This window comes from Wyeomyia smithii, chromosome 2 (assembly GCF_029784165.1).
Source record: "Wyeomyia smithii strain HCP4-BCI-WySm-NY-G18 chromosome 2, ASM2978416v1, whole genome shotgun sequence".
NCBI lineage: Eukaryota > Metazoa > Arthropoda > Insecta > Diptera > Culicidae > Wyeomyia > Wyeomyia smithii.
In genome coordinates, this window is record NC_073695.1 from 93953337 (window position 1) to 93972052 (window position 18716).

The 18716-nt window shown below is 39.2% G+C and overlaps 1 protein-coding gene across 2 annotated transcripts in view; it reads right to left on the reverse strand.

Moving 5' to 3' along the window:
- Positions 1-18716, reverse strand: part of LOC129725264 (uncharacterized) — a 343698-nt gene that overhangs the window by 40050 nt on the left and 284932 nt on the right. For both annotated transcript variants that reach the window (XM_055680857.1, XM_055680858.1), the window contains exons 2-4: positions 2036-2408; positions 1685-1969; positions 1138-1613 (exon numbers count right to left, since the gene is read on the reverse strand). In XM_055680857.1, coding sequence (XP_055536832.1) covers positions 1138-1613; positions 1685-1969; positions 2036-2408 — 1134 coding nt within the window. The remainder of the gene's footprint in view (positions 1-1137; positions 1614-1684; positions 1970-2035; positions 2409-18716) is intronic.

Sequence of the window (18716 nt, forward strand, 5' to 3'; positions counted from 1 at the left end):
GAACTCAAAAGTTTTTTTTGTAAAATATCTACAAAACAACAATTGTTTCAAATTTTACATTTCGGTTCGATTAAACCATCCTATCCATCACCGTTCAGATTATTAAGTTATTGGTTCAACAGAGTGAAAGTTATAAAGATTTTGCGAACCTTCACCACAGACAAACAAACCACGAAATTTATTTTCGTGGGTCAAAATAACGGTCAGTTCAAATAAGTCGTTCAGTTTTGCGGAATATTCCCGTCGCAGTGGTGCTGGCGCTGATGTGCTTTTTCCCTTTGAACTCAGTTGACAGTTGTCGTGCTGCCAAAACAACAGAAAGGCTGACAATTTATCTTTTGCGGAGGTGTCGCACAAGTTAGTAGGAACCAGAATTGTCTTAGATTTTTGTACGGAGTGGTACGTCTGTTTGTCTGTGCCTTCACTTCAATGGATAAAACAATTGTCGCAGTGGTTCAGCATCCTTTAAAAAAAGTAAAACAGTCGATATCAACCCGGATCTCATCCCTATTCTTTCACCCTAATCGTGTTATGTTTTCGAAAAAAAAAAAGTAATTGGCGCATTATCTGATTAAATTTAACTCAATGATAACTTCTACTATTACGAGCAAATAAACAAAAAATTGTCGAGTCCTCGGTGTGTTCTCGTTCCTGAAACCAAATGATAGCCGTACGCGAACCACATTTGTCGCAATTGCATATTCACGACGACGATACGGAGTGCGGTGGTTGCTTCACAGTTGTTTTTTAGTTACGACAGAATGGCGGATATTATTTTAAATTAATTGGTGCTCATATCCGGAACGGCAATAGATGCAATTAAACTAGAGCGTTATTGTTCTGAAAGCAGCTCGACACGGTCGGTCACTCTGCCACGTTAGCACAGAGAACAGACTTTTATCTTATTTTCAAAAGATGTGTAAAAACTTGCAACTGTCATTTAACAGTAAGTGGTAATGCTCCCGCTATGCGGCGCTCGCGTTACTGAATAACCAAGCAATGATATCGAAAACATATCGATATTTATGCAGTGCAACTAGGGCACTATAAGACAGATGTCGGTAGTATATTAACGTTTTTTGATTCAACATGATTGTCTGTTCCCTGTGGCTCTAGCATAATTGGTCCAGTTATTACCTGAGAATGAAATAATAGTGTTGACTTGCACTGGCTGCACCGGTTCTCCGTCAGTGGCGATGACCGTCAGGGTGTGTCCTTCGATGGTGACTTGTGCCGGACAGACGGAAGCGAAAGCGTTTATCATTCGGAATCGGTAGCGTCTGCCGGGGGTGATGGTGAAAATTTCCAGTGGTGTGTTGGTCATGAAACCGGTATTTGGATCACGGAACTGTCCCTTTCCGTTGATAAGCATCGATTCAGGATCTTGACCGGTGTTGACAGCGAGACGACCCGGATACCGTTCGGCGGCATCCTCATGCAACCAATCGCTTACCAGCATAATGTGTGTGGTCAAATCGAAATCGTACAGATGCGAGTTGGGATCACGGGATGGAGGCTGGCGAACAATGACACTACCGTAAAGACCGTCCATCTTCTGCAGACCGGTGTGAGCGTGCCAGAAGTGAGTTCCTGCGTTTCCAGTCCACTGATATCTGTAACGGGTGATTTACGATTATGTAAGCAAAAGTTGTTCACCAGCTGCCGTACGATAATCGATTCTTACCTGAATGTATTTCCCTGTTGAATGGGGCATTGCGTCACAAAAGGCACACCGTCGTAGTATTGCGTTCCTCGCTGCCAGATGCCGTGCCAATGAATAGTCAGCTCCATGCCTTCCATGTGGTTCTCAACGTCGATCACAACTCGATCATTTTCGCACACTTGTATACTCGGTCCAGGGATCATTCGGTTTGCGGTTAGGATTCCACGTTCGACACCATCGGCTAGAACGCACTGGCAATGACTCCACACGGTGTTGGTAGCATTTGGCGTACAAATTTGGCACGCACTGTAAAATAAAATGTTGGAGGTATAGTTTTCTGTGATATTAGAGCGTTTAAAACAAGAGACTTACGCTCCAAGCACGGTGTAGTACTCAACGGTGAAGTGGTAGTAACAGATTCTTGCCGGTTCTCCTTCACGGCAGGCTCGTGCACATTCGTCCGGTGCGGACAAGCTGGGATTACGTCTCAGCTCAGCGGTAGCGCTACTACTGAAGTCCAGATGGCGGAACGGTGATCGTGGGTTCGGGTTTGCGATCGAAGGAAACCCACTGGATAATGAGGACAACGAGGGTTTGCCCACCAGCGGAAGGGCCTTAGGGCTAGTTTTGGTGAGGGCAGGATGTGTCTGCACCAGCCCATGGGTGGCCTGGAAGAAGTTTTTGGTTGCTGGAAGTGAATCGGCGATGTGGGGCTGCCACCATGACGATGCTGGTGTCTGATCGGCTATTGAGTTGAAAGTACAAAAAAAAGGAAATTCATTTAGTGATTGATGTTTTTATGAACAATTAGGTTAAAAAACTTAAACTATTATAAGAGTAAATTGAAAGAAATGCACCTTTAAACTTTATGAATAAATTAACAAAGACGTTCTAGTTCTATTGAGCGGTTGGGCCTTTATGGCGACCGGTCAACATCAGCGATGAATATAGCGTGAGAAAGTTTACAAGCCTGCCTGCGTAGGTGCAAATTAAAACCATGTTCTCGCAATGATAACCAGTATGTTAATAGGCGGTGTTGTATTCCGCAGTTTACAACGATAACTTTGCTTTGATCTATCACAACATTCGCTGCGTCATCCAGATACGACACACTTCCATTCGATTGCCATTAGAATCGTGCAGTCAAAGCTTTCAAGGAAATGTGAGCTGCCGCTTAGTCAGTACACTATTCAAGTCGACTGCTGTGTGGTGGATGTGCCAGTAGTCTAATTGTAGACCCTTTTTACAATCTATTACGCCATTGTGTCATTCGTCAGTACGGCTTTTACATACGTGAGGCAGTCATGGCTATCAGGATGTGAGTTGTCGTAGGGCGCGTATGCAGTGTAGCTACGTTCATTAAAATTGATTGAGTTTTTTCTTATCGAAAAATTGCCATACATTTACAACTGTGTGTATCGTCTACGTTAGAGACAGCAACATGTAATCGCAAATCAGAACGATACAAAATTATGCATGCATTTAAGCAACCGAACTATGGTCTAACAATATAAATAAAATGCCGTTTAGTATATCTTCATGTATCTCATCACTTTTTATAAAATTACATAAATAATTCGGTTTATGTTGATTTTTTCCGAAAAAATATTTATCTGAAATGAGAACTATTATGTGTTCAAGAAACTTTTAATTTTAGTTTAATTTTGATTTTAATTTAATTTATTTGTCGTCAATCATAAGTAGACCATCATAATTACATTTCATTCTTAACTCTTACTAACCTAGTGTAGTTTTTTTCATTGTAACATCGATTGAAATATTGGTTATAACATGGCATCGTTTTATTCAGCTGATCGTTTTTAATAATCCGAGCATATTGCTTGTTTTATATATAATGTTGTATAATGGTCAACAAAGGTTAATTTAGAGTCGAGCGTAATTCATAAATCTATAACATGATTGCTCCTCTCAACTGTTTTCATGTCTATAGTATGCTTTTTGTCTTATGCTATGTTTCCTGTTAACGAAATGAAATTACATTTTTTCACGTTGAGTTCCAACAGGTTTTTCATGCACCATGTGTGAAAATTATCACCTTCACGTTGGAATACTTCGAGGTCAGAATCTTTATGTATTTCAAGCAAAAATTTCATGTCGTTTGCGTGTATTAAAACGTTTAGTACCTCTAAGACATGCTGTACATCGTTTACAAATAAGATAAATAGTAGCGGGCTTAGATGAAAACCTTGTGGCACACCGGATGTCACATTCACCACTGATGACAAGTTGCATTTAAACCATACCTTTTGTGTTCTGTCGGTCAAGTATGACTGAATCCAATTCAAAAGTCTTGGATTAAACCCTATTAAGATAGGCACAAAAGCAGAAGAGAGATGCCAACTCTATCGAATGTCTCAAGTTGATTTCCTGTATCCATTGCGTTAATAGTAAAAGTTACAAAATTCATCAAGCTTGTGGCCGTTGATCGGCCTTTAACGAAACGGTGTTGTTTTTAACTTGTGCAAAAATACGTTGATTATTGATAGATTCTTATAGCTTAGGAATGCACGATATTATAGCGACTTCACTATAGTTTTTAACATTTGATTTTTTGCCGCTTTTGAAAATTGGCATTAAAAATTGGGGGGATTGTGCTGCGTTCTTGGGAAGAGTTGAACAACCACAAAAGAGATTGTGCAAGTTCCTTTGAAATCGATTTTTAAAATGCTGGTGGCAATCAAGGTGGAAATCCGCCTGGACCCGCACCTTTTGATACATCCAGCATATTAAAAGAACTGTGATCTCTCATAATAGCACTGGAAAGTATGAGGAAAACTGATAATCACGGTTCTTGTCACCATGAGTGATGTAAACATCCTGGAAAAACTTAGCAAATATATTACTGATTTCAATATTATTTTGACTAGTCTTGTTTGCTACACAGTACCAAAAAATGTCATTTACAACTAATACAAGTGAAAGAACATAACGGTTTCTAGCACATGAAGTAAAAAACATATATAATTTCACACCGTTAATAATGCACAATACAGAATCGTTTTAAACCATGTAAATTTGTATGTTAAGTGATATAAACTTAGAGCTTTGAATATAAATATGCATGCAAATTAACAATATATTCGTTTAAATTGCATTTGAATATATTGCCACACGGAAAATTACATGGTTTCCAATGCTCCATTTATGTGCATTAAAAGAAATGTAAATTTTTTTTACTGAGTAGATGAGTTTTGGAAGTTTTGGAGTTGCTCGACTTTTGTTTATCCCTGGCAAAACTAAAAAATGACTTAGGATTTAACTTTATATTGCATTCTAGCTTAGTTTTGTATCCATCATAGGCACTTTTGATTTCCATGTTCAATTCGTCACATACGGAGAGATAGAATGAAAGGTACACACCACTTTTGTCTCTTTTGTAAACTTTATGAGCTTTTTGTTTTCTGTTGTTGAGGATGATTTTTCTGTTTAACCATACTGGGATTTTCGGCTTTTCGGTGTGCTTGTATGTTTTCTTTTTCGCTTTGGGACTGTCTTTTCTAATGTGTCGTATATAAATTCGTAAAACTTATCCATTGCTTGTTATATATTCGAATTATAATCTTGGTTTGCCAATCAATAAAGTTCAATTTGCTTTTGATAAGCTCATAGTTGGCTTACTATAATTATAAAAGAATTTTCTATAGTTTACCGTATAAAACAAATCCGAGAATTTTCTATGGTTTTATGATATAAATCGGGGTGAAATTGATCATCCATGCATGCTACTGGAAATACGCTATTGTACTAGGTGATGATTTTTTTTTTCCTAAAAATATCAACTGAAACGAAAACAATTATACCTACTTCTGGTTAAAGTCTGTTCATCGTAGCTCATGAAATGAAGTTTATTAATTTTGTTCTCATTCGCTTATCGTTCGAACGATTTTAATTCAGTTTGTTGTATAAGGTCAAAAATAAGCTTAGGGATTGAAATTTCGTTAATTATCTGGTAAATCATCAGTATTACATTGACGGTATGGTATTTGCATCAAACTTCACTCAGTTATCTGAGATAAACACATTTAGCATGAATTCAATTAAATTCACTTTGAATAAATTCAATAAATTTTCGGAATTTTGAAAATTGTTCTGTCAAATTCGATTGATTTTTGACGACGTTAGTGAAATTTCATTATAATAATATAAATTCAAGGGTTAATTCCGATAGGCACATGAATCTTGTTGTATTTGAGGACACGTAAACATTATGTAGTGTTGTAAATCAATATCTTTTGATCTTTACTTTTTATTCTGATTTTTCGGTAATCATTTTCACCCTGTTCCACGGGAGGAAACTGGCAACAAGGCCGATTGTTTGTGCGCGTTTTTATCTTCACGTAATTTCTTCATTTCAAGTGTGTTTTGCACGAGAATAAATGGTGAAATCAATTGAAAAAAACTAGTGTATGCAGCCTTAGGAGGATTTCGTGCGAGATAAGTGATATTATTCATTGAGATTTTTTCTGTTCGAGTTATTGTTTGCGTTGGCATACTATATGCTCAACTGCACTTGTTTTTTGACAGGTAGGCGGCGTTGTATTTGTTTGCTTTGATTATCGACGTGTAGAGGTAGATTCATACAGATCTCTTTCGTATGTATTTTTGGTTGAGGGTAGAGGAAAATCAAACTAATTTTTTACTAAAATGTTCGTAAATAAACAGAAGATGTCTTGTTCATACGAATGCGTCACTTAGCATATATAGCACATTTAGAGTTTCGGAGAACATTGGACTTTGTTCACGTAGGTCTTATTTGACAATGTTCAACTAAGAGTAGAAGCCCCTTTAGGCTGGCTGACTAAAGATTGATTTGCATGGAAGTTATGTCAAACCGGTGGATAAAAATAAGCGTATAACTAAATTATTAAGAGTCTAAACACTACGTATTCATTCAGACATAACCACAAAACATAAAACAGTAAAATTGCTATATAAATAATCTAAAAATTCAACTGATGAAATACATATACATACATACAAAAAATTAAACTAAAAAGTCGGTAAATCACAATCTGAAGCTCTTCGTAGCTCTCAAAATTCATACCTATAATATAATCAATTATCGACCCGCAGCATCTAACAGATGTATCCCAGGGTCTCCCTTTCCTACTAAAATTTCCCATCTCACATAACATTTATGAGGGCACGTAGAGTTCTCTGCGGTTCTCTTAAGTTGATGTTGGACTAACATTCCTTTTCCGTTCCCCAACAGTTGCAAGGACGTGGCCAGGGCGGTAACAATTCTCTGGAGACATCTGACCTTTGTTTAGCAACATTTGATTAGATCCCAAATTTCATGTTGTTGCTCACAAACGAGGGTAATTTGTTCTCGTAAACAGAGTATTGTTGCTGACACCATCTACGAAGTTGTGCAGCTGTTTATGCTATGCTATGCTATGCTAATCATTTTCACCCTGCTCCACGCTCCAATTTTTGAGGCTGATATTTTACTGCACAATTTTTGTCAGTTACCATGACAAAACTTCGCGTTGCTACTGTTGATCAGCAAATGTAAAGTGAGTCAAGTTTTGTACAGGGTGTCACCGTGAAAGTGATACACTTTATGCCATTAAATAAAACAGAGAAGTATTTCTTTTTTATTATCATGATAGAGTAGTAAAGTTACAGTTGAATCAATTCAATTTAAATCTTTCGCGTTTCTAGTATTTACCCCGAAAGGCTGAGGTCTAATGGATTCAAATCGGGATGCGGACTATTCAAATGTGTTGATAAAACACGAAAATTTTTCCTTGCACCACTTCTGAACAGCCAATGCCATATGCGCTGGCGCTGAATCTTGTTGAAAGCAGAAATGTTCTCCTCCAAATTATTCCTTGGCACACGGCAGCTAATGGTCTTTACTGACGTGTTGTAGATAGTATTCTTTATTTATTTTTACATCCCTGTCATCGTGCTTGGTTTCGCTCTTTTGCTCTTTGAATGCTCATTAGGCTGTATTTTGTCAAGGAGGCAGAATTCGAACAAGTCATATATTAAGCACTTGTAGAGATACTCTATTTCTAGAATTTGTCCAAACACTATATTGTTGAAATTGCCATAGGTACAGCGTAAAAGTCAGGCCAAGTTTGCAAAATCGGAAGAGCTGCTCTTTTGGCATCTATGAAAATAAAACAACTCTAGCTATGTAACTATAGCAATATAGAGTGTCTCTATAAGGGCATCTTCAGCGGTGGTCCAAATCGTTGTTTTGTTCTATTTTTTTGGAACAAACTCAAATTCACTGCTGCACCGGTGATGTAAATTTTGTTTTATACCAGATCTAAATTGGAAAAATTTGAAACTGGTATACGTTTTGGTTTATTTTTGTCACTTTTTGGAACAAGAAATAGATCGTTCTAAAATCCTTTTTACGCTACCGATCGGTGGGTTAAATGTCATATTTCAATTGAATACCTCGTTTTTGGCTATTTCCATGTAAGCGTTTTGTGAGTGTTGGGGAATAAACAAAACAAAGATTTTTTATGACAATTCACAATTCATTTTTGTGGCTTTTCTGAAGAAGAATATGAACAGGTTTGTCGTTTTTGGCTTCAAGGAAACTGACCAGCAAAAGGGGGAATTCTGAAAGACCATAACCGTAGGTTCAACTACTTGGTTTGCAACCATCAGCTACCAGGATGACAAATATGTTGGCTATTTGTTAATCGCCATAATTGTAGTGGGACTAGAGGAGACCTTGAGAGGCCAGAAAAATGTTCCTCGAAGACACTGAACTGAAAACGTTCAAAATGCTGGGGTGATATTGCGCATTTCATTTCGAGCAACTCGAACAAAACTAAATGATCGCTGAGTGCGTTATGTTTCGTTTTCGTATTTTTTCGACTTTGCGGGTTAGATGAGCCGCAGGACAAATGATAATGACAGCTCCTTTTCAAAATCCAACCAACGTTTGAAGAACTACAAGATTTTGAAAGATTGATGAAACGAAAACGGAAGATGAACATCTACGCGATCAAATATTTTGCGCTATCCTCCGAAGCCCTACTTGTAGCAGAAATTTTTCGATCCCACCAATACATCCTGAGAAATGTCTCAAACGCTCGGGTCAAACCGTCAAATTCATAAAGTCTTGTGGATATAAAGTGTCTTGCCAAAGTAATCGTTCAATGTGCGTAAAAATTATCGAATTTCCGTTTGTTAAATATTGAGTGCTTTTCAATTCAAGTCTCATAAACTGATAACATGGGGTATTGAATTGTTGACAGTGTGACAGATGTCAGCGGTTTAAAACAACAAGATATACAACACCGGTGCGGAGAACGAAAAGTTGGTCTATATTAGCTGGTTCTATTTAGGTATCGCTGGTGTAAATCTAGTATAAATTTGTTTCAAAAATAGACCACCGCTGAAGATGCCCTAAGTGTTTCATATATGACTTGTTCGAATTCTACCTCCTTGACAAAATATAGCCTAATGAGCATTGAAAGAGCAAAAAAGCGAAACCGAGGAAAGTTGCCTCTGTCGGATATTGCTCCTCAAACCATCGCAGCTGGAGCATTCTGGAATCGTTCCATTCGTTTTCGTCTTCTTTCGGGTGGAATATCACGAAGACATGCTCCATATACACGATCATTTTGCTTGTTCAAAACATCCTCCAACGTAAAAAATTTTTCATCTTCGGTGGCAATCGAGATTTGGCAACCCTGCGGCAATATTCGATTTGTTCTCTACTTGAATTCTTTGCAATTTTTCTCTAAAAAAGATCGATTGGATCCTTTGTAATGAAATCCACCTTGTTACCACTGAACTACCTTCCAGCTGTAGTGGTAGCTTCCACATCTGGCCAAAATTTAACAGGACCTCTGTATGCATTAATGAATGGTAGAACTTATTTTTTGAGGCACTCTTGCTTGTGTACTGTTGAGTCCATTGTCTTGTTCGTGATAAAAACCTTGATGTCCGTCCACAGCTGTAAATTCCTAGCTAGATTTTAGTTTCCGTACATATTCATCATCGAAAACAAACTTAAACTCGGCAGGGACGTTCCGGGAAACTGTCAAAGATCCGGCTTCACGTATGCTTCGTCGTCTATAAGCAAGCACCCTGTATATATATGTTCAATAAGCGAAAGGCGAAGAGTTTCAACCGAATAGCTGTCAAAACATTTCAAATTCGCTCGCTAGGGGCGCTGCCCTACACCTGACAATATTTCCAAATTCTAAATGAACCAAGCTTTACTTGTACTCTGAACCGTGCGATCTCAATTTGTTTTTTGCTTGCGTAGGAATGTATCATTTCTATTAACGATGGTTGACTAGAATCTAAAACTGAAGAACAGCTATTCTAAGAAATGATTCCCAAATAATTGTGAAACAAAGCGATTTTCTTCCATCCTTGGTCATATTTCAACTGAGCTTCAAACGCATATAACAGTGTCAGTGTCTTTTCGACAGCTACACCCAAATTGGAAGCTTCGTCGTGAAACCAGGCATCGTGGACTTAGTGAAGTATCATGACAGAAATGATATATTACGAAAAATGTAGAACAATGTTTTCTAGATAATAATATGTAACAATCGGTACTAGAAGGACTAGAATTAGTACCTGGAATGTTGAGATCAGGGGCTTCGTACGAAGCGATGACAGTTTTTTGATGGCATTCGAGAGCGTCTCTCTATAACAAGCGTGGTACAGGTCGATTATCGATTATCCGGAAGCACGATTATTCGTAGGCTCGCTTGTTCGGGGTTTGATTATATGGAGAACATGGTTCGATTATCCGGAGTTATTTTTTTTCTTCAATTTTGTTTACATTTGTGACGTTTACCTTCTTGTCAATTCTATCTAGAAATGCCGAGTTTCATGCAGAGTTCGGCGTTATTTTCTGCGTAGTTCACCGGATGCATGAAGAAAGGTGACACAGTTGATTCGTCTCATTATGATCAAATTTTCTATGTTTGACAAACATCAGCATACAGTTGCTAGATAGGGTAATCGCTATTCATCTCAACAGCTTGGTGCACCTATATTAATCTTATTTCTCTCATTTGTCCAATTTCCCGTCAAATTTCTACAAATTTTTGAAAGTAAATCTATTTGCTTCTCGAGTTTCTCAAGTGGCTGAAAGTTTTACGTTAAAAATATGGTAAAATTTGACGATAAATTGATCAAAAAAACGTGATGAGATGAATATAGGTACTGAGATGAATATAGGAGCGTTTACCCTAATTTTTATATTTTATGTTGGCAATTTTTCGGAGTAGACTATTTTGAAGTAGAATACTTCTCTCAGGGAGTTCGGCTACATAGGGATGTGAAATGAAAATCTAAAACCGAAAAAGTGAAAAATATGTCCAAATTCAAATGCTAATAAGTCGGTTAGTATTCGATGGATTTCCTTCGTTCTTGCAGCAATAGATTGGAAAATCTTCTAAGATTCTTCCCAAAAGAAGATAATTGTAATTTTGTTATTCACACTATTGTACTATCGAAAATAGTCAAGCCTTGTCAAAACGAAATATTCGACCTCTGATTGGTCGTTATATGATTGCTTCCCAAGCACGGTCGACAGAATCATATACCTTGCAATTGAAAACATGCTATTTGGCCTATATAAAAGCCTGTTTCAGCCGAAGCCGCTCATAATAGTTAAAAAAAAATATTTTCAATTATTTTAATTAAAAGGCATATTTTTTTTTGAAGGACAAAATATTATCTACAACTTTGCCGAAGACACTATGCCGTTTCGACTGTAGACATATTTTTAATTTCCAGTAGAGCACTCTATGAGGATTTAAAAATATTTCTACAGTCAAAACGGTTTATTTGATTGGCATAGTGTATCTGGCAAAGTTGTAAATAATTACTTTGTTCTTCCAAAAAAATGTACCCTGTGAAAAAAAAATAAATTTAAAAATATTATAACTTTTTTTCTGATTTCTCCATGGCCGGTTTCGTTGTTCAGGTGAACTTTTGTAGTTTTTAGGAAAAAAATATCAGTTTTTTATAATTAATTTATAACTTTTTTTTATTTTTTTTTCAAAAAATTAATAATTTATTTTTATAGTGCATTTTTTTTGAAAAACAAAACTATTATCTTCAACTCTGCCGAAGATGTCACACCGCTCAAACGAACCGTGTTGGTTCTAAAAATTTATGTTATCATACCTATCCAAAATAGCATTTTTCAATAGCTTTTCAAAAATGAGTTGTGTTTCAAAAAATTGAACCAATAGCACAAAATGGCATCTTTTGCCTATAAAAACGTCTGTGCAAAGTTTCAGCCAATGGGCACTAGGGTGCCAATCATCGTATGGAGAAAAAGTGACAAGAAAATTAAAAAAAAACCCTATACAAAGAGTTCACCTGCTTGAAAAACACCCTGTGCACAATTTCAGCTCAATCGGACTTGAATTGGGGTGGCGCAAATATTGAAAGCATTCACTATTTACCGCGAGACACTATCCTTATTTTGGTTGAGATAATTTTTTTGCACAGAGTAGTTTTTTGATACATTTTGTAAATTTGTTTTGTAATATCTTGCCATTTTACTAATAATTCTTCCAATTCAACATTGCCACCCTAACGACAATGATATAAAAAATATTATTTTTTCAGGGATTTTTCTATTGGTATTCCGGTATTTACACAATATTATGAACCACCCTATGTCGAATAAATGAACCACCCTAATGAAACATAAAAAAACGACTAAGTCCCAGAGAGTCGATTTTTGCAAAAAAAAATTTTTTCAGATGACACCAATTCTCAACGTTTCATGCGTTTTTAAGTTTAGTTTTAAATTAGTTTATTTGACACGGCACGATACATTTTCTGTTTTACTGAGCCAAGTACAATTCGTTTTAATTCTACGTTAGCAGGGAAAAGAGGGAGGCCTTTTCTTTATTCTCGCGGCCGACTACGAGCTAGTGGGGATTTAAGGTGAGAGGAGGGGAGATACAATTTTGACTTAAAACTATTTTGGAACTTTGTTTTTCAACTGGTAGAGCAATTGTATTCTTGTTTGTTGTGGGTTCAAAATATTTGTGTAAGCATAGTTGCGGGCTCTTCGTTTCCGTGTCTTCAGCATAGCATATTTGTATCCTTAATCTGACAAATAGACAAAGAAAATTTTAAATTTTAATGTCAGCGTTTTTCAGAAAGCAGTATAACTGTGTTATGTACTGGAGATCACCGCTTCCCAGAATGTCTCTAACGGGTACGTTCGGTTGTTTTCCTCGGGCCCGAAGGGAATCTATAAGCTCGGACCTAACACCACAGTATTCGGTACACGACCAAACAACATGCTCGATGTCATGGTAGCCATCGCCACAAACGCAGTGATTACTGTCTACAAGCCCTATACGAAAGAGATGCGTGTTTAACGTGTAGTGATTGGACATAAGTCTAGACATCACGCGAATGAAGTCCCGACCTACATCCAACCCCTTGAACCATGCTTTCGTCGATACCTTAGGAAAAATGGAATGTAGCCACCGTCCCAGTTCATCTGAGTTCCATGATGATTGCCAACTGTTGAGTGTTCTCTGACGCAAAATGCTATAAAATTCATCATAAGCAATTGGTCTTTCATAAATATCGCCATCAATAGCACCCACCTTAGCTAAAGAGTCAGCCTTTTCGTTACCCGGAATCGAGCAATGAGAAGGGACCCACGCTAAGGTAACCCGGTAATTTTTATCTGTTAAAGCACTTAAAAACCACCGTATTTTCCCCAGGAAATACGGGGTGTGCTTCACAGGCTTCATCGATCGCAGAGCCTCAATGGCACTGAGACTGTCTGTGAAGATGAAGTAGTGGTCTGTGGGTAGGGTTTCGATGATTCCAAGAGAGTACTGAATAGCAGCAAGTTCTGCGACGTACACGGAAGCAGGAGCATCGAGTTTGTAGGAGGCGGTAAAATTTTCGTGGAAAACACCGAAGCCAGTGGACTCATCTAGATTAGATCCGTCAGTGTAAAACCTTTTATCATAACTAACATGTTTGAACTTATTCGAAAAAATCTTAGGGATCTCTTGGGGTCGCAATTGATCCGGGATACCAGAAATGTCTTGTTTCATGGTGGTGTCGAAAAATATAGCATTATTAGAAGTATCTAAAAGTGCGACATTGGAGGAATCGTATGAAGAAGGATTAATATCTTGAGCCATATAGTCAAAATATAAAGTCATAAATCTGGATTGAAATTGAAGGTCGACCAACCTCTCGAAATTTTCAATTACTAATGGGTTCCTAACTGTGCATCGAATTAGCAACCGGTAAGAGAGATTCCAAAAACGATGTTTCAACGGAAGAATACCCGCTAACACTTCAAGACTCATCGTATGGGTCGACTGCATGCAACCCAAGGCAATACGCAAACAACGATATTGTATTCTCTCTAATTTTATAATGTGCGTGTTCGCGGCGGAGCGGAAGCAGAAACAGCCGTACTCAAGAACTGACAATATCGTTGTTTGGTAAAGCCTTAGAAGGTCTCCTGGGTGGGCTCCCCACCAGGTTCCGGTAATCGTACGAAGAAAATTAATCCTCTGTTGGCATTTTCGTGTCAGATACCTAATATGACAAGCCCAGGTGCATTTAGAGTCGAACCAGACCCCGAGATATTTAGCGACTAAAACCTGAGAGATCGTTTTACCCGTTAGTAGGAGCTGCAGCTGAGCTGGGTTATGCTTCCTAGAAAAAACGACCAACTCAGTTTTCTCCGGAGAGAATTCGATACCCAGCTTAAGAGCCCATTCAGACAAATTGTCTAAGGTATCTTGCAATGGTCCTTGCAGATCGCTAGCCTCGCTACCAGTAATGGATACAACGCTATCGTCTGCAAGTTGCCTTAGCGTGCATGAATTTGCAAGACATTCATCGATGTCATTGACGTAAAAATTATATAAGAGAGGACTTAAACATGAGCCCTGGGGAAGGCCCATGTAACTAATTCGGGAAGTTGTCGAATCGCCATGTGAGAAATACATATGCTTTTCTGACAACAGATTGAGCAAAAAGTTATTCAAATTTAGTGAAAGTCCCTGCGAATGAAGTTTCGCGCTTAAAACTTCTACAGAGACAGAGTCAAAAGCCCCCTTAATATCCAAGAACGCAGAAGCCATTTGCTCTTTTCGAGCAAATGCGAGTTGAATTTCAGTAGAAAGCAACGCTAGGCAATCGTTCGTCCCTTTGCCCCGGCGAAAGCCAAATTGAGTATCTGAAAGTAAACCGTTTGTTTCGACCCATTTGTCTAACCGTAAGAGGATCATTTTCTCCATTAATTTCCGGAGGCAAGAGAGCATTGCAATCGGCCTATATGAATTGTGATCAGAGGCAGGTTTCCTGGGTTTCCGAATAGCAATGACTTTTACCTCCCTCCAGTCATGCGGAACAATATTTAGCTCAAGAAACTTGTTGAACAAGTCCAACAAGCGTCTTTTTGCAGAGTCGGGTAGATTCTTCAACAGGTTGAATTTTATTCTATCTAACCCTGGAGCCTTATTGTTGCACGACAGGAGAGCCATTGAAAATTCCAACATCGAAAATGGAGGCTCTTCCGTAGTTACTATAAACGCGTCGCGAAAGGTTTTCTGTTCCGGTACAGAGTCCGGACAGACCTTTTTGGCAAAATCGAGTATCCAGCGATCTGAATACTCCTCACTCTCATTCGAAACGTCACGGTTCCGCATGCGCCTGGCGGTATCCCAAAGAGTGCTCATCGCTGTTTCCCTCGACAACGCGTTTACGAACCGCCGCCAGTACCCGCGTTTTTTCGCCTTTACTAAGCTCTTCATCTGCCTGCCCAGTGCCTCGTACTTTCGTAGTAGGTTGACAGTGCCGTACTCCCGGTAGTCCTTATACGCCGCGGACCTTCGCGCGTACAGCTCAGAGCACTCTTTGTCCCACCATTTGTTGGGAGGGCGTTGTCTAATCGTTACCCCGGGTATCGGTTTCGTCTGAGCTTGCGTCGCGGCGTCGATTATCAAGCCAGCTAAGAACGCGTATTCTTCCTCCGGAGGAAGTTCCTCGTGAGTCTCGATAGATTCCGCTATAATAGACTCATAACGCTTCCAATCAATATTACGTGTAAGGTCGTAGGAAATATTGATTGGGTTCGGGGGAGTTGAACCATTAGCAATTGATATAACGATTGGAAGATGATCACTACCGTGGGGATCGTTGATTACTTTCCACTGGCAATCTAACGCTAGTGATGTCGAGCAGAGGGATAGGTCAAGCACGCTTTCACGTGCCGGAGGATTAGGTACGCGTGTCGCTTCCCCAGTATTCAAAACTGTCATATTGAAGTCGTCGATCAAGTTACAGATTAAAGAAGATCGGTTGTCGTCGTACAGCGACCCCCATAGCGAACAGTGAGAGTTAAAATCTCCCAAAATCAAAAAAGGTGCGGGAAGCAATTCTGCTATATCAAGGAGTTGCTTCTGTTCAATCCGCGCGGATGGGGGAATATATAACGAAACAAGGCAAAGGTCTTTTCCATTCATATTCGTTTGAATGGCAACAACTTCAATATTCGAGATCGAGGGGAGGTCAATTCTGAAAAAAGAATAGCACTTTTTGATCCCTAAAAGTACCCCTCCACCGTGTGAGTCTCGATCTCGACGAATGATGTTAAAATCGTGGAAATTAAGTTGGTCATTTGAATTGAGAAAAGTTTCACAAAGCGCGAACGCATCACAATTGTATGTGCTTATCAAATGTGAAAATAAATCAAATTTGGGGATGATACTTCTGCAGTTCCACTGTAACACAGTGACAAAATTCCTAACCTCTTTCAACGAATTAGTCATCGAAAGATACGATAGCTGAAATGAGGGGCCAAGTTGCTGTGAGCTGCTTCAAAAAGGTTTTCACTGTTGGGAGAAGGGCAAGAAGAATGTTTTGAAGGGGATCTGGTATGTTGAATGTTTTAAATATCCAGTCCACAATATCAGAGAATTTTATGAACCCTGTTTCTTTTATGTCTTCTGATCGAGAAATGGGTGCCCGAGGGGTTTTTGGTGCCCCAGGAAGCGGTGGGTACTCCTGGTTTGATTTGAAATTAAAACCGGGGGGTACTTGCTTCGGTTTTTCTTCACCGCTTCCTTTTTGTGTTGTCTTATTGGTCATTCCGCTAGGGGTTATCTTACGACCTTTACGAGAAAGATTAGGAGAGTTGAGCATTCTCCTCTTCCTAGATCCCTCTGGCAAGGCATAGGAACACCCTTCGACGGGATCGTCAGATGTACCCTCATCGGTTGGCAAAAAGGAAAAGATGTTTCCTGTCGAGGGTGGCTCAGCCCTCTTAAGCATTTCTGCAAAAGAGCGCTTTGATCGTTCCTTAAGGGAACGCTTAATTTTTTCCTCGCGCTGTTTGTACGCGGGACATGCCGGAAGGTCATGCCGAGTTCCCTCGCAATAAAGACACTTTTCAGTATCCCCACTGCAAGCGTTCTCAGCATGATTGCCTCCGCACTTGCTACAGCGTGCCTTGTTGCAGCAGTAGGTGGCTGTGTGACCTAACTGCTTACAGTTTTGGCAATGCATGACCCGCGGTACGAACAGGCGTACAGGTAGACGAACCCTGTCCAAGCGGACGTAGTTCGGCAGCGCGGATCCGGCGAATGTTACTCGGAAGGAATCCGAAGGGAGGAATTTCTTCTTCCCTTCTTCGATGGATACTGAATGCAATTGCTTGCAATCCAGTATCTTTACACTTTGCATCAAGGGGTTTTTAAAGCAGCCAACTCCATGACGCAAAATGTCATCGACAGTGAGATTCCCCTCGGTAACCACACCGTCGATTTCTACATCCTTGGCAGGGATGTACACGCGATACTCTCTCGTGAAGAGCTCGTAGCCAGCAATTTCGTTTGCTTGCTTCAAGCTACTCACGACAACTCGCAGTTTGTTCGGCCTCACCTTCGTAATCTCGGTTACGGCCGAAAAATGTTTTGCCAGGTCTTTGCCGATTTGGATAATATTCAATGGCTTCTTTATGGGCCGGAAAAAAACAACGTAGGGACCGCCAGCGGCATCTGGGTAAGCTTTTACCCGTACTTCCGGTACTCTTGGTACAGGACTTGGCAAAGGGGAGGGCACAGGGGAAGGTAGGGGTGTGCTGATGGGAGAAATTTCAATTTCTTCCCCGTTTGTTTCCACCTCCAGGAAAAGTTGCACCTGCATGTCGTCCATTTTGCGGGAGCGTTACGCTCTACCGCACACAAACGATAAATATTCGAATATGGGGGGGGGGTTCAAGTAGTTGATGTTAAATTTTAAAAACAATTTTTCAATCTACAATGGATCAAATAAAAAAAAAGACAGTAATACTAATACTAATAACAATAGTAATAATAATAATAATAATAATAATTATAGTAATAGTATTAATAATAACAATAATAATATCAGTAATAATATTAATAATAATATTATAACATAGTAATAATATTGATAATAATAGTAAAAATTCTAAAGGTAATACTTCACCGAACGTCTAAGTCACGACCTCACGGCTGATAGTAGGATTAATCGAGCGTCTCCGCAGAACAAACAATGACGATCCAGCTTCGTGTTGAGACACAGTGGCCGTGTCCTACACGCGACCTTGTAGATGCCACTTGTAGTTGACTTCCACTCGCTCGATCGTATGATGGTCCGTGCTGCTAGCGGGGTAACAGCGGTGCGGGAGAATTATTCTTGCTGATATATCAGCTGCGTATCGAATCACTGGCGGGGTAGCCTGCCCCTACCAGTGTGCAGATGTTTCTGCCGATATATAACAGTCTATTGTTATTGCGCAGCACGAGAACTAATCGACAAAAAAACACCCGTACGATAACTCGTGTATTGTTATTTTGCGAACTCAAACGGAGATAAACAATTTGCGTCTAATCGAGACGAAAGCAAAACAACGAATGATGCGTTTTTAAGTCATTTGGCATAAAAAAAAAAAATTTTCGAAAACCGTAATTTCACGTACCCCGTACCCCTCCCCCTTGGGTGATTTTTCGGTTTCTAAAAAAAAACAAATTTCGATCGCTTTGCGCCACCCCAATTCAAG